The sequence below is a fragment of the Rhinolophus ferrumequinum genome, chromosome 16, assembly GCF_004115265.2.
Source record: "Rhinolophus ferrumequinum isolate MPI-CBG mRhiFer1 chromosome 16, mRhiFer1_v1.p, whole genome shotgun sequence".
In the NCBI taxonomy this organism is placed as follows: domain Eukaryota; kingdom Metazoa; phylum Chordata; class Mammalia; order Chiroptera; family Rhinolophidae; genus Rhinolophus; species Rhinolophus ferrumequinum.
The window spans coordinates 50923270-50937320 of NC_046299.1; the positions used below are offsets into that span (position 1 = coordinate 50923270).

General features: G+C 40.3%; 2 protein-coding genes across 3 annotated transcripts in view; both read right to left on the bottom strand.

Moving 5' to 3' along the window:
* Positions 1 to 401: 401 nt before the first annotated feature.
* Positions 402 to 8673, bottom strand: MSS51 (MSS51 mitochondrial translational activator). 2 transcript variants are annotated; one of them, XM_033129715.1, is made up of 7 exons: positions 8076 to 8673; positions 3670 to 3896; positions 3232 to 3387; positions 2523 to 2647; positions 1743 to 2309; positions 1315 to 1408; positions 402 to 987 (listed from the first exon to the last, which is right to left on the bottom strand). In XM_033129715.1, the coding sequence occupies exons 2-7, from the start codon at positions 3870 to 3872 to the stop codon at positions 768 to 770; spliced, it is 1365 nt and encodes a 454-aa protein (XP_032985606.1). In that variant the 5' UTR covers positions 3873 to 3896; positions 8076 to 8673; the 3' UTR covers positions 402 to 767. The 2 variants fall into 2 exon arrangements, with proteins under 2 accessions (XP_032985606.1, XP_032985607.1); XM_033129716.1 differs by lacking the exon at positions 8076 to 8673 and having other exon boundaries at positions 3670 to 4771.
* Positions 8674 to 11175: 2502 nt separating this feature from the next.
* Positions 11176 to 14051, bottom strand: part of PPP3CB (protein phosphatase 3 catalytic subunit beta) — a 44176-nt gene continuing 41300 nt past the window's right edge. The window contains 1 exon segment of the mRNA XM_033130383.1: positions 11176 to 12798. Coding sequence (XP_032986274.1) covers positions 12620 to 12798 — 179 coding nt within the window. The 3' untranslated portion in view covers positions 11176 to 12619.

The window sequence follows — 14051 nt, forward strand, 5'->3', positions numbered from 1 at the left end:
AGAGAGAAACCTCCAACTGTGGGGTGTTATATGTAGATAAGTAATACTTGTCAGTGAACAGGAAATAAGATAAAACAAGTGATGTAAGCCCCAAACTGAGTTTATTGTGGTATAGACTAAGTGATTCACAAAGAATTCCAGTATATTCAAATAAAGTCTGACATAACTTGGAATATCTAAAATACAACACCAGGGCAAAAAGCTGCTCTAGGTTAGAAGCCCCCAACAGAAAATAGGAAAATGAAACATTTGCCTCGAAAAAGCCAGGAAACAGAACAGTATGCCCACCCTCCCCCAGGTTCCCAACCACTTTTCTGACTTGCCCATTCTTGCACCACGTCAGGTCATTCACGCCTCTCCACTTTTTAACCCAAACTGCTGGATAAGAAAGAAGTCTTTTTCGGAATAAGGTGTCGTTCTTCTCCTCGGTGAGATCTGGTTCTTCTCCTCGGTGTGATCTGGTTCGAGTCAAAAGGTGTAACTTTCTCACAAAGGAAACTGTTAGGAACTACAGGCTCTGGAAAGCCTGACAGCAAAGCCTCTCGCCACACATTAGGTAGAGAGAATCCTGTCTCTAGAAGCTATTAGCAGCTAAGCTCTTGGAAATGAGTCACATCACATAGGGAGCTGCCATTCAGCTTGGAACCTTTACCTGGACAAGTGAATGTGGGTTTCAAAGTTGGTGACAAACTGGCATCAGCAGGGAGGGTACTTTCATCACAACCTCCCTCTTCTCTAGGCATCCAGTCAGAACCCCGCCCAGCTATTTAAAGCCCACCATCTACTTTCTCTTCTAATTGCCCCTGACCCAGCTGGCAGCAGCTTCCAAGAAACATGATATAGTAGGCACTGCTGTATACTGGCTGCTTGTTGGGGTTGGAATAGACCTGTTCAGGTTTGAGGGACGTGAAAGGGTTAGCTCCATAGGCAGTGATGTGTGTATCCAGGTCCACCAGAATCTGCAAAGAGGCTGCCAGCTCCTGTTGGCTATGGGAGACAGATAAGAAAAATTGTTCTGCTGATTATGAGGGAGATGGGAATAGCTCAGAACTTGACATTCCTGGACTCATCAAGCCCCAAAATTACCTAAGACTACACGAGGCAAGGACTATCCCTCCCTCCCAAATGTCTCACGAATCACCAGATTAACTAACATAACAAGCTTTTGCTCCAAGGGGATGTGAAAGCCAATTGTGGGAAGGAAGAAATTCCTCACCAGAAGGCAGAAGATGGGCAAGGGGGAGAGCAATAAGCTCATCTATATAGAGGTGTGAATAAGTCGGGGAGATATCACAAATAAGAAAAGATCGAAACCTGTAAACAGTAATCAAAGTAGGGATCTCATAATCACGAAGTAGCAGAAGGGTGGGCACCCAAGCCTCCATCAAGTCCGGAGAAGCATGGAAACCTAAGGAACAAAAATTGAGAAGGGAAAAAAATAATTGAGATGGGAATAGAGAGGGGAAAGGCTGCGGTAGACCCTAAGCAAGATAATTCTCCGCTTGTGTCTACCCTGACCCTCACCTTGCTAACTGCTAATGCTCCTTTACCACTATCACCCACCCCAGGTTCTTCAGTAGAAAATTCTGAACCCAGGTGTAACACATATGGCTAATGATCAACAAGGTCCTCATCACACTGTGTTTACCTGGCCAAATGAATGGGATTCCAAAGATAAAAGAGTCAGGATGGAAAACGCCCAGAGGACCCACCCAGTATTCTCCTGAACCAATGACTCTCACCTGGATGGAATGCCGCCACCAAGTCTGGACGGGCGCTCTGCCCCGTCTCTACCTGCGCCTCCCAGAAGTTATGATAGAGGCCCCTATGGCCACTAAGCTGAACTGTGCCAGGTTCCAGGGGGGAAGCTGAGGTGTTCTTTGAAAAGCCGGCAGCTACATCTACACCCACCATGATTATACGGAAGCCACAGTGTCCAGGAAACATGTAACCAAGCTCATCATAGTCCCCGGAGCGAGTGAGGAATGTCTCCACATGGGAAGCACCAACTACATGAATGGTGCTTCCTCCAGTCTTCTTAACATTTATGCCCAAAGCCCGAAGCCCAAGGCCCAGTGTCAAGGGCCGTGACAGGGCATCTGTCAGCAGTCGCTTCAAAGAGTCCTTCAGGACATCTGGGTCTGGCCTTGGCCGTCCTACACTGGCCCACAGGGTGGCCATGGCATGACTACCCAGCACAGCATCCAGTGTAGCATCTAGCTGTAAATGCCGCATAGAAAACCAGGTGTCCCAGCCCTGCACAACTTCCGTCGGCCATGACCAATGTCCCGAGGGTAGGACAAAATCACCTGCAGGGAACAAGGAACAAGAAGTGACCAAATCCTTCCCTGGCTTCAATATTCCCTCTCTGTTCACTCTCCCAACCTGTGACCAGGAATAGCCCACAACCCTGTTCCACTCAGCTCCTCCTCCTTTCCTCATAACAACATGCTTTCATATCTGTCTCCAAGTATGACCACCTTTGACCATTATGGCAGAGGTTCCCAATACCACCACTCCACCTGTGACCAGAAGCCACTCCATGAGACGGTCCACAGCTACGAGACGCAGCTCTTGACAGACTCTCCTGTGTGCTGGCCAGTCTGTCCTCTGACACTCTGGACCACAGTAATAGACATTTCTGCACCTGAGAGAATGAGCCCAGAAAGAGATGTTCCTATACCTCAAAGGTGATTGGGGGATATCTGGGGAAGGGAATTGACAGTCCTGCACCTAAGAAGAAAGATTACTGGATAAAGAAGGTAGGGAGAGAAATGACGGCAAATGCCCCAAATCTGGGGATTTCTTTAAGCAGGAGAGGCAGGAGAGATATGGAATGTAACTTTTCTTTTGGGTCTGAGTGACACCTCAGTCTCTACCAGCCACAACTCACTTCTTCTACCCCTTACAGAAAAAAATAACACCAGGTGTTTGTGGCTGCCCTCTGATCAAGGTTATGGCTCAACCCCAACCTTCCCAGAACAGATTGTGTTCTTACCCTTTTAGGACTGAAGAGGAGGAAGGTAGAGAGAATTGTACTGTGGTCTCTGCCTAACCACCCCATAACAGCAAAAATAAGCAGGAATCCAACCCTTTTCTAATCTCTCTGTGGCCTGGGTGAGGAGTGGGCCATAAGTTATTCTGAAAGCTCTCAGACCTTTCCTCCCACAACGAGGTCTTAGAACCGGATCATTTCTTGGATGTCTCCCCTATTATCCACTGACTAGTCACCTCTTGCAGTGCCGGAGGACCTTGGAGTCTGAAAGGCCACTAGGGAGTGCTTTACAGTGAGCACAGAATCGGAATGTGTCCTCCATCTTCTGGAACATTTCTTGAGGGCATCGAAATCCAAAATCTGATACAGGAGTACCCCCATCTATCACCAACCTGTAGAGACAGCATGGAGGAGTGGCAATAGGAAAAAGAATATCTCCAAAATCTGCCATGACCCCAACCTTGCCTTCTACATATTTTCACCTACTCCCATCATTTCTCACATAAGCAAATTATATTTCTTAAATTTCTACAGTAGTAAAACTGGCAAAATTGAGGATGAGAAAATCCCTCATTGCAAATACTCCATAATCCCCAAGTTAGACTCCCTCTCCACCTTTTGAAATCACTTCTATCCAGAAACAATGTATAGCTCTCCCACAGTTAGTCACTCACTTGTATTCTTCATAGCTTTTCATGTTCAGTTTTTGAAGAATCAGCTGGGGTAGGCCAGGAACGTTATTCTCCAAGGAGTGGAAGCCAAGTGCATCAATGCTAGGGCCAGGTTTTGAGACAGTCAGAGGCACAGGGGTCTCAACCATGGGAGCCACCGAAGAGCGGGACTTCTTGTGCCTTCGTCGCCGGGGACGTGGAGCCATGGCCTGTCCAATGATACCTGGGGACTACATATGTAAACAAGATATGGAATGGAATTTTGCAAGCTGGATACGTATGACATGTTTTCACATGTTTGATCTTTCACTTCTCATTCCGGTCTTTTAGACCCAGGTATCAGTAAAGATTTCGTATCTACTGATCATTGATCACTACAGGCAGTTGTGAAAAACAGAGGGGAGATAATTACGTATGAAGTTCGATATATAATAAAAATATGTATGTAAGCAATACATAGAAAAAGGTCTGGCAGGGCTCATAAAACCGATTAACAGTGATTAACTCAGAGGGATACTGAGTTGATCAAAGGGGACTTTAGATAATTGTAATGTTTGACTTTTTTATACAAAGAGCATATTCATATATTATTAGTGTATTTTAAAAATCAATTTAAAACAGAGGAAAAAACAACAGAAGTTTTGGCTGCCCCAAACTACCATCTAATTGGAGAATTAGTCAATCTAATCTAGTTGGCAAAGTAACATTCATTTTAAAAGACCTATCATCACATTTATACATAATACGCCAAGAAATAGAATTTAAATACAATACAAAATGGGCACCACAATGCTAAGAGTTATACAGTCAACGTAAGTTAGGCAAATTATGAGAAAAATTTCCTAAAGAGGTGAGTTTTGAAGTAGAACTAAGTCTACACCCACCCACTACCTATCAGGAACTCTGTGATGTCCTCCTTTCCTGGTTTATCTTCTCTCATTCCTTCCACAAGGGCTGAGTAAACAAAAGGGACTGCATTGGGCAAAGTAAAAACATCCATTCAATCAATAAATATTTAGTTATAAACATAAAATCATTCACAAAACACTAAATGGAAAAAGTTATGAAAAATATACTTCACATCTAAATGTCTTAGAGATTAAATGTAAACTATAGTGTAAGACAACATATCAATCCTATAAGAAAAGTGAAACTAAAGCACTATTGGGAAATAGAAGAAGAAAGTCTCTTTAGTTGATGAGCTATAGAAAGACTTTATGAAGCAGGGAGCAGCTGGACCATAAAAGATGGTAATATTTTGAATACAAGGAGATAGGAAAAAAGGAATTCTAGACAGAAAAGAGCTTGAACACAGAAATGTCGACGGGAACATTCTGAGAATTAATGAAACAAAATGGCTTGAGCCTGATTATTGAGTCTAAACCTAACCATAAGAGCTAAAACTACAAAGTCTTAGAAAAGCACATAGGGAGAGAGCTTCATGATACTGGATTAGGCAAATTCTTGGATGTGACACCAAAAGTACAGGCAACAAAGGAAAAACTGATAAGTTGGACCATCAAAATTAAAAACTTTTGTGCATCGAAGGACAGAGTAAAATCAAAATCCACAGAATGGAAGAAAGAATTTGCAAATCATATATAAGAGATTAATATCCTGAACACATGAATAACTCCCAAAACTCAACACCACCAAACAAGTCAATTAAAAAATGGGTAAAAGACTTGAACAGACATTTCTCCAAAGAAAATATACAAATTGCCAAAAAGCACATGAAAAGATGTTCAACATCACTAATCATTAGGAAAATGCAAATCAAAACCACATGGTATCACTTTACATCCTTTAGGATGGCTATTATAAAAAAAATAAAATAAAAATAACAAGTGTTGGTAAGGATGTGGAAAAATTGCAACCTTTGTGTACTGATGGTAGAAAAGTAAAATGGTACAGCCACTATGAAAACCAGTATGACCACTCTGCAAAAAGTTAAACAGAGAATGACCATATGACTCAGCAATTTCACTTCAAGGTATATACCCACAATAATTGGAAACAGGGACTTGAACAAATGCGTATATACAAATGTTCATAGCACCACTAATCACAATAGCCAAAAAGAAGAACCCAAAAGTCCACTAACAGATGAATAAATAAATTTTGGTATGTATATAATGGATTATTCAGCCGCAAAAAGGAATGAAGTACTCATATAGGCTACAACATGGATGAACTTCAAAAATATTATGCTAAGTAAAAGAAGCCAGACACAGACGGGTCACATTATATGATTTCATTTGTATGAGATACCAATAATAGGTAAATCTAGAGATAGAAAGCAGATTCATGGTTGCCAGGGCTGGGTGGAAGAGGGAATGGGGAGTAACTGACTAATGGTTATGGAGTTTTCTTTTGGGGTGATGAAAATGTTTTGGAACTAGACAGAAGTGGTGGTTCCACACAACAATGTGAATGTACTAAACGACATTTAATTGCTCACTTTAAAAGGATTTTGTTAATGTGAATTTCAAAGACCTATCAATTTCAAGACCTCAATTTAAAAAAAAAAAAGGTATCCATAAAGATGGAGAAGCTAATACGTTATTAATCCCCAGATTCACTGCCTCTGGGGACAGGGAAATAAGGATAAATATACTGATAGTGGTTGGTTTTACTGTGAATGAGGTAACTATTAAAGTCCAAATCAGGGATCATATTTTGTGACAAAAATATTCTGACATATAATCCTTCTGGATCAGATTTGTTACAAAAAAACTCCAGAATTATCATTCAGCTAAGATGTAGGTGGTAAAACAAACCCTCCCGGAATCATCCAGCTAATATCCATTCTGTTACAACATGGCTCTTGCAAAGCCCTCTCCTCAAGTTAACGGAGGAACAAATTTGTAATTTCCTTTGTACTTTCTTTCTCCTCATCCTTTCATTCCACCGCTTTCATCTCTCCCCTCATCCCACAAATCAATGGATAGTTTCACTGCACAGAACCGAGTTAGCTAAGCTCATATGCATACCATACCTTCTAAATTCCCACCAATAAAGAAGAAATTAGACTTAATGATATTTTAGGATTTAAGAGTCACGTCCCTTTACAAAAGGGTGGATGGAATTGTTGCCTTCACACGTTTGGACCCCATTTCCAACAAGTGACATGACTCTTCTTTCCTCCATTTTTAATCACCACACATTCTCCTCATATTTCCATAATCATTGCATTTCGAGAAACATGTATCTGCTCTATCTACCCAGCCCCCTCAGGCAAGATAACACCTTAAACCTGGAAAGAATGGACTCATCTTTTATTTAGGTAGGGAGGGACAGTATCTTTGAGACAACTCAAGAGTCTTAAATCCCAGGAGTAATAATAAATATCTCCCTGATATTGAGTCAAAAGTCCTTATGCTGCAGTGGGAGTCCAGTAAGGCCAGAAAGGTACAGCCTTACTTATCTGCCTTGCCCAAGATAGGTCTTCCTCCAACGGAAGATTAACTCTTGGCTCTCTGGGAGTTGGTTGAACTGGCTGGAAGTCAAGTCACGCAGCTTGGGGAGAAGTGGTGCTGGTGAAAGCCCTGATGTCCTAGTTTCCTGCGTCTAGAGTGGGTTCATGATACAAATGAGTTAATTTGCTGGCAGGGTAGTAAGAAGGTCAGACGAAGGAGCTGGGTCTTTGCACTTGCACCTACATATATCATCAGGCTCATGTCTGAATTTGTGTACCTCTATCCCAGACCCAGTTTCCCTGGTTCTAAATTTGCTACAATGAGCCCTAGAATCCCCTCCAAGGTCAAGGTGGGGGAGGGGACAGAGAAATGAAGGCAAAAAACCGAGGGGACAAAGGAGAAGTTGGCAAAAATTATCTATAGTAAGCTTCCAGAATTTTCCAGAGTTCAGGGTCTACCCTACCTAGAAAGGGAATCATTTTAACGTTTTTCTAGCCACCCCTAGTGACTTGGGCTCTAATTTATTCCCAGCATATAAAACACCAACAGGAAGGACTGGAGCAGAGAGGAGACATGAACTGGATAGCCTAGAGAAACTCCTATCCTTCACCTCCAAATCCTCTAAGTTACTGGCCTATTCCTGGACCTACGTCTCCCACCTTTCTCCCTCCTTCCACCAAAAGCCTTAAGTTTTACCTAAACCACAGTCATCCTGTGTCCTGACCAGGAAGGCACATCTAATTTTCTCTAATTCACCAGCAAATACAAAACATCTTTGGAGAAGAAGGGAAGAGAAGGGGAGTAAAGCCTAGTCATTGGGGACCCTCAAAGGGGTTGAGAAAGAAAAAGAGAAAAGGAGAAATCCATTAGGCACATCCTCTTACAACCACATTCAGAAGCTTAATCAGTGATTAACACTCCCTGGAGTGTTAAATACTTTCCTCAACTATAATCTATGCAAGCAAACTGGCTGATGGAAAAGTAACTTACCCTGCTAAGCCCTCGGCTTCCTTCCTTCTCTATTTCTTCCAAGTGAAGTGAATGCTTGATCTCTTCAGATCTAAGTTGTGGCTGACTTGCAGCTGTCCCTTCATATCACCTTCCTTTGCAAACTGCTGAAATGCTGGGACGCTGTGGTTAGGTGTGCCCTGCCAACCAGACAGACACGCTTAATTCTCCGTAACGAGGTAAGTAGGGACCAGGTCTCTTGTCCATGAACTTCTCTCTTGCTGACCTTCCTTCTCTGCCAAGAAGGCTCAGAACTCTGTCAACACTCCCAATCTCACCAAAGGCCAGGCAGACTGAGGAAAGATGAAACCTACTGCTTCTTGGACCTCTCACCACGGCAGCATTTCTGCTCTCAGGCTACAGTGTCAGGAAAAAACCCTTGGGATTTCTTCAGAAATCAAGCTTTGGTTGGAAAAGGTAAGCACCAGCCCAGAAGAACAGGAACCCCTGGATTTCTGGATTTCAGTGTAGAGCCAGGATGAGTTTCCCCAAGTCCAAAGTCCTTTTTAGAATAACAAACTGCTCAAGTATATCTCAACAATGACGAATCTAGGCTTAAGTACAAATATAATACCCAAGAAAGAATAGAAACGGTCATTTCATGGTAGGAAAGGAAATCAATTTTAGGGGAAACATCCAGAATTAATTTGTACAATTCCCTTTCCCTGAAAGGAGAGCAAGGCACTTTCTGAGTGAATGTCATCAGGGACATTCCACTTGTTTATTTCAAAAGAGAAATAGAGTAGTTGCCCTTATCCACCGGGGATATGTTCCAAGACAGACCCCCAGTGGATGCCTGAAACTTCCGACAGGACCGAACCCTACATATACCATGTTTTTTCTATACATACATCCCTATGATAATTTATAAATTAGGCATAGTAAGAGATTAACAATAACTAATAAATTATAGCAATATACTGTAATAAAGTTATGTGAATGTGGCATTATTAAGGAAAATAAGGGTTACTTGAACAAGTACTGTGATACCTTGACAGCTGATCTGATATCCGAGAAGGCTGTTAAGTGACCAGTGGGAGCATATACAGTGTGGATATACTGGACCAACGGATGATTCATGTCCTGGGTGGGATGGAGCGGATAGCATGAGTTTTCATCATGCTACTCAGAATGGCATGCAGTTTAAAACTTAGGAATTATTTCTGGAATTTTCCATTTAATATTTTCGGGCCACAATTGACTGAAACCATGGAAAGCGAAACCATGGACAAGGGGGGACTACTGTAACTATTTCTGGAATATGAAAGTAAGCAAGACCAAAATATTAATGACTAAAGATGCATACTATTTCTAGGAACAGAAAATAAGAATCAACTCAAACATCTGATTCCTTCCTAGAATGGATGCCAATCCAGGGAATTCCACATTCCTAGCTCTCATTTTCACTTAGAGTTATCAAGCTCCAGAACCTAGGGCACTGGTCCTATATGACTGCAAGCTCCGATTTTCTGCTTCCATCTGGCGCCAGCTATGTCACTTACCTGCTTCCGTCACACTGGACAGCAGAATGACTTGCAATGAGGTCCTGGAATGTGGCAAATCAAATATACACATGAACAGAGGCAGAGAATGGATTCCAAAAGAACCCCGAACTATATAGAGCACAAATTACAAGCAGGGGAGGTGGAAGAAAAGTGTTAAGGATGCAACAGAACATTACATAAGATTGTGTAGAACAGCTGTGAACAAAGGAAAATCAGTTGCAATGGGCAAAAATCCTGAATAAGATGGGGTGATTCATTTTAAGCAAAGGTTTCAGGCCACTTTCAAATGTTAACTGGCAGAACATTGAAAGGTTTTGAGTTCTTTTAATAATGGCTGAACTACCGAAGGTACAAGAAGTCAGAGATTATCTTTTCTAACTCAGAAGTATCATGTTTGAATATATAGAAAAAAATTGATATTGAATAGTAATTTATATTTTACCATCTCTACTGTTTGCTCTAATAGACCCGAATTGCACTCATCATGGGTTACACAAAAAAAAACACCAAACTTAAAAATACTTGTATGGTTCGTTGTGAAAGTTATAAAGAAAGACTAGAAGAAAGAGGTTCCTTATTCAACAGGTAGGAAGTGTGGTCTGCGAGGCATTGGGTGATATTCTCTCACTCCTCATGTATACCACTTTTTCTCAGTTCTGTTCCTTTTTATTACTTTCTCCTTTTTTATTTTTACCCATCAACATAAAATTCTTAGTTTGCTAATGATGCTTTACATTTACCCATGATTCCTACGAACACAATATAACCCTAGTGATGGACCTCAGGGCTAAGGAAGTTCCTGGTACCTGATGTACTAGTTAAGCTAATTTAGAGATGCATAGTTTTCAGAAAACAGTAACATCAAAAAGAATCTTTAAGGTATGCACTGTGCATAATAACTTTAAAGGCAGCTCACAGACCGGTATGCAAGTTAATATTACAACAAGTAGAAAGTGTAACAATCAATAATTTGAGTTCTGTTTGTTACCGGGAATTAGGCAAGTATATACATTTCAAGTTAAATGAATACTTTATAATGTGTATCGTTATAAGAATTGTTGAAAACTGTAATTAAAGTTGCTATATGATTATATTATTATAAAATGTTGAGAAATATCGTAATTTCCCTCAATTTGCAAAATTCTATACTTATTTTGATCATGGCAAAAAAATAAAGAAATATGATGTCAGGAAAATGCACTATCACTAGTATCTTTTTTTCTTATTGTTAAAACACTCAATAAATTTCCAATACTACTGTAACAAAATTCTAGACAATAACATTTTCTTTCAATTAAAAGTTAAGTGAAACAGTGATTTTAAATATTAAGATTTAGGAGGCCTAAAACAGGCACCCAGTCCTCAAGTGCTAACTAATGCTCACGTAAAACAAGAGTAACCACAATTTAAAAAAAAAAAAAGATAAATTTATGAACACAGAATTTAATTAACCAAATTACATTGAACTATCCAGGACATAATCTCTGAAGGATATATCCCAGTTCCGTTACCAGGATTTTCTGATTTGCATGAGGTCAAATCAGACTACATCTTCCAAATAAAACCCAACACAGAGATAGGAGCAGCGGCCCATGCATGGAATTTATTGTGTGCTAATGTTTATAAAATACTCGAATAGTCCTGCACATGCATAATATTTCCAACTTAGACAGGAGACCATACAGGGTGCACTTTCTGGCAAACAAAACAATAGATGGTTCCGCTGCCTGGAGCTCTGAGTTGTATTCCAGGGCATGAGGGAAGCAGGCCACCAGAGTAAAGAGAAATACCAAACTACAGTGGCAATCAATACAGGTCAATAATTGTGAAAAATTAGCACATGGTTCCATTTAGTTTAACCAAGCAGTTCTGTAACTATCAAAAGAAAGTGTTCAACATGCAGTCTTGACTTTTATGCTTCCACTAACAACTGAATGATTGAACAGAACCATTGTTTCTTCTATGTTGCATTGCTTAATCAAAAACACTTCCAGAACATTTTCAAATTTCCTTTGCATCAAAACATAGAAATGATAGAAAGCCAGCAGCAAATCATCCTGGTGGCTATTTAAGCAACTTGAGTACTCACGATAAACTAAAATTTCTCATAATATCTAGGTAACCTATACATGTCGTACCTGTACATCATAGGTCTATATATTAAATATTTGCAAAATGAAAACATGCATACACAAAATACGTCAAGTTTTACAGACATGATTTGAATTAAAATTTACTTTGACAATGTACAAACTTCTGTTAAAGTATCTTAAATGAGTAATTCTGTAATTCTTCATAATTTTGAAATTTTAGAGGTTTTCTTTTTAAATCTCTGGGGTGTAAATCTCAAAAGACCTGGGCAAAAAGATTCTAAATTAGTTTTTGGATTTGTGTTCAAGTAACAGAGTCTTCCTAGAAATAGGTGATGCATTCATAGTTGAAAAATACCAAGACTATATTACAGAATTAGCCACATTTAAGAATACAGACCTGAGGTTCTGCATTTTGTATAAACGCCAACTCGGTTTCTCAGCATTTTGCCCGTAATTCAAGATACAGCTTAGTAACCTCAGAAATGTATTTTAAGACCATGCTAATTCATCCTTTAAAGACATTTCATAGGGGGGAAAAAAGTCCATGTTAGCTCTTAGGCTTACATTTGAAGTCATGGCTGAAAAACAAAATCTAATTCTACTGAGGGGAAAAAGAAATCTCATTTGTAAACTTAAATGTGTGAACCACAAGCATAACTGGAGGTGCAGTTGCCCTCCACTGGAAATTGCCCCAAGCCCCTTGCTCACTGCTCCCCACTTTGGCAGCGATGACCCAATCTGATCAGATAGCACAAGATGTCCCAGGGCCCTCAAGCCTCCATCCAGGAAGGGGGCTGGGGTCTCAAAAGCACAATGGTTTCTCCAGAGGGACTGTGACATTTACAGTCAGCTTGGCCGACCCCTCCAGCTCCTCGGGTGATCTGTCCATTTGGGGCCCGAGATGTGAGAGTCCCTGGGAAGCCGTGGGTCACTGGGCACTATGGTTGCCAGTCCCGTGGTTCTCTGTGGCATGTGCGGTGTTCAGAGAATTGAAACCATCTTGCTGTACAGCATCTTTCCGGGGTGGCATTCTCTCATTGATCCTATCCAAACCCTTTGCCTCTTCAAAACTGCAGATTCTATGTGGTGGAGAGAATCCTCGTATTGCTTAACAAAATGCAAATTTGATAAGTCAGTAATTGAAAAACATTTCTGAGATTTCAAAAACATAATTAATGATTTTTAAGAAGAATGAAATTAGCTCTATGTAGCAACATTTAAATCTTACTTTAACTGAATCCTATCCACATTCCAGACTTCCCCTTAAAATGTGAAATATTTAAACCTAAATATAAATATGATAGCTTCATAGATGATAGTGTTAGCATAGCCTTTTAAAAAAAACCCCAAACACAAAAACAAGCCTCCCCTGACCCCAAAATCAACCTCCAGGCAATGGCCTCAGGGTCCTAGTCTGACTTCTACTGCACAGTTATTGCCTAATTCAGACCCCAAGATCACCATTACTAGTGATTATCACAGTAAGACAGCATCAAGAGTGGGGGCAAGTGAGGAGGCTAAACAAGGTTAATCCTCAACATACAAATCTGTACCAAGAACTTTGGAGGAGGAAGAGGTAAAGGGAAGTTAAAATTTAGCAGTTCAGAACTATCTTGGAGGTCAAGGTAGCATCACCCCATCACCACCAATATGAAATGGAAAGGTGGGAAATGCCTCCAGGAGTTAGATCTGTGTTTGGCTGGTAGCAAAATGTGCTTATAGCTTCTTATTTTAGGAGATGTTGTTTTTAATTCTCTGGCCATTCACTGCATGTCCTTTGGAAACCCAAATCAAAATAAATGGCAATTCTCCTCCAATTGTTATGGTTTCTCATGTACTTCATCTGGAATGATGCCTTCTACATTATTAAAATGTGCATAGATTTCCACACTACTGGTTACAATCTGGTTGCTTTAAAAATGTGGAATCCTAGGACTCAGAGTCTGTGCATATGAACCAAATAAATGGTTGGGCAGCAAAGCATTTAGCAATGTGTAATATCAAGCCAATACATGATATACATGAATACAATACTATCAGCAAACACTAGCCCAAACTACAGGAAAAAAAATGTATCCTAGTGACAGCTTCTGCACTCTCAGTGAATTACTGGAAACTGAGCAAAAACAAATTCAAACCTTTATCTAAAGGGGGTTTCACTTAGGAAAAAAATAATCTGAGTAGCACAGAATCATGCAAAATATGGCATAGATCAGATCTTTATATGCAACTTTAAATGCTATGATATTATAGCATAACATGCTGCACTCTAAAGAATTCAGGAACATTAAATGCTAGTTGCATATTATACTATAATATACAAGGGGAAAAACCAGCTTGTCACTATGAAATCAGTCTTT

Bases quoted from the DNA above. Each gene is read 5' to 3' on its own strand.
- MSS51 (XM_033129715.1), bottom strand. From the start codon at position 3,872: ATGGCTCCACGTCCCCGGCGACGAAGGCACAAGAAGTCCCGCTCTTCG. The intron at 2,648-3,231 runs GTGACTAGTCAG...TCATTCTCTCAG, and splicing joins GTCCTCCGGCACTGCAAGAG to GTGCAGAAATGTCTATTACT. The intron at 1,409-1,742 runs GTGAGAGTCATT...TTTGTTCCTTAG, and splicing joins GGTGGCGGCATTCCATCCAG to GTTTCCATGCTTCTCCGGAC.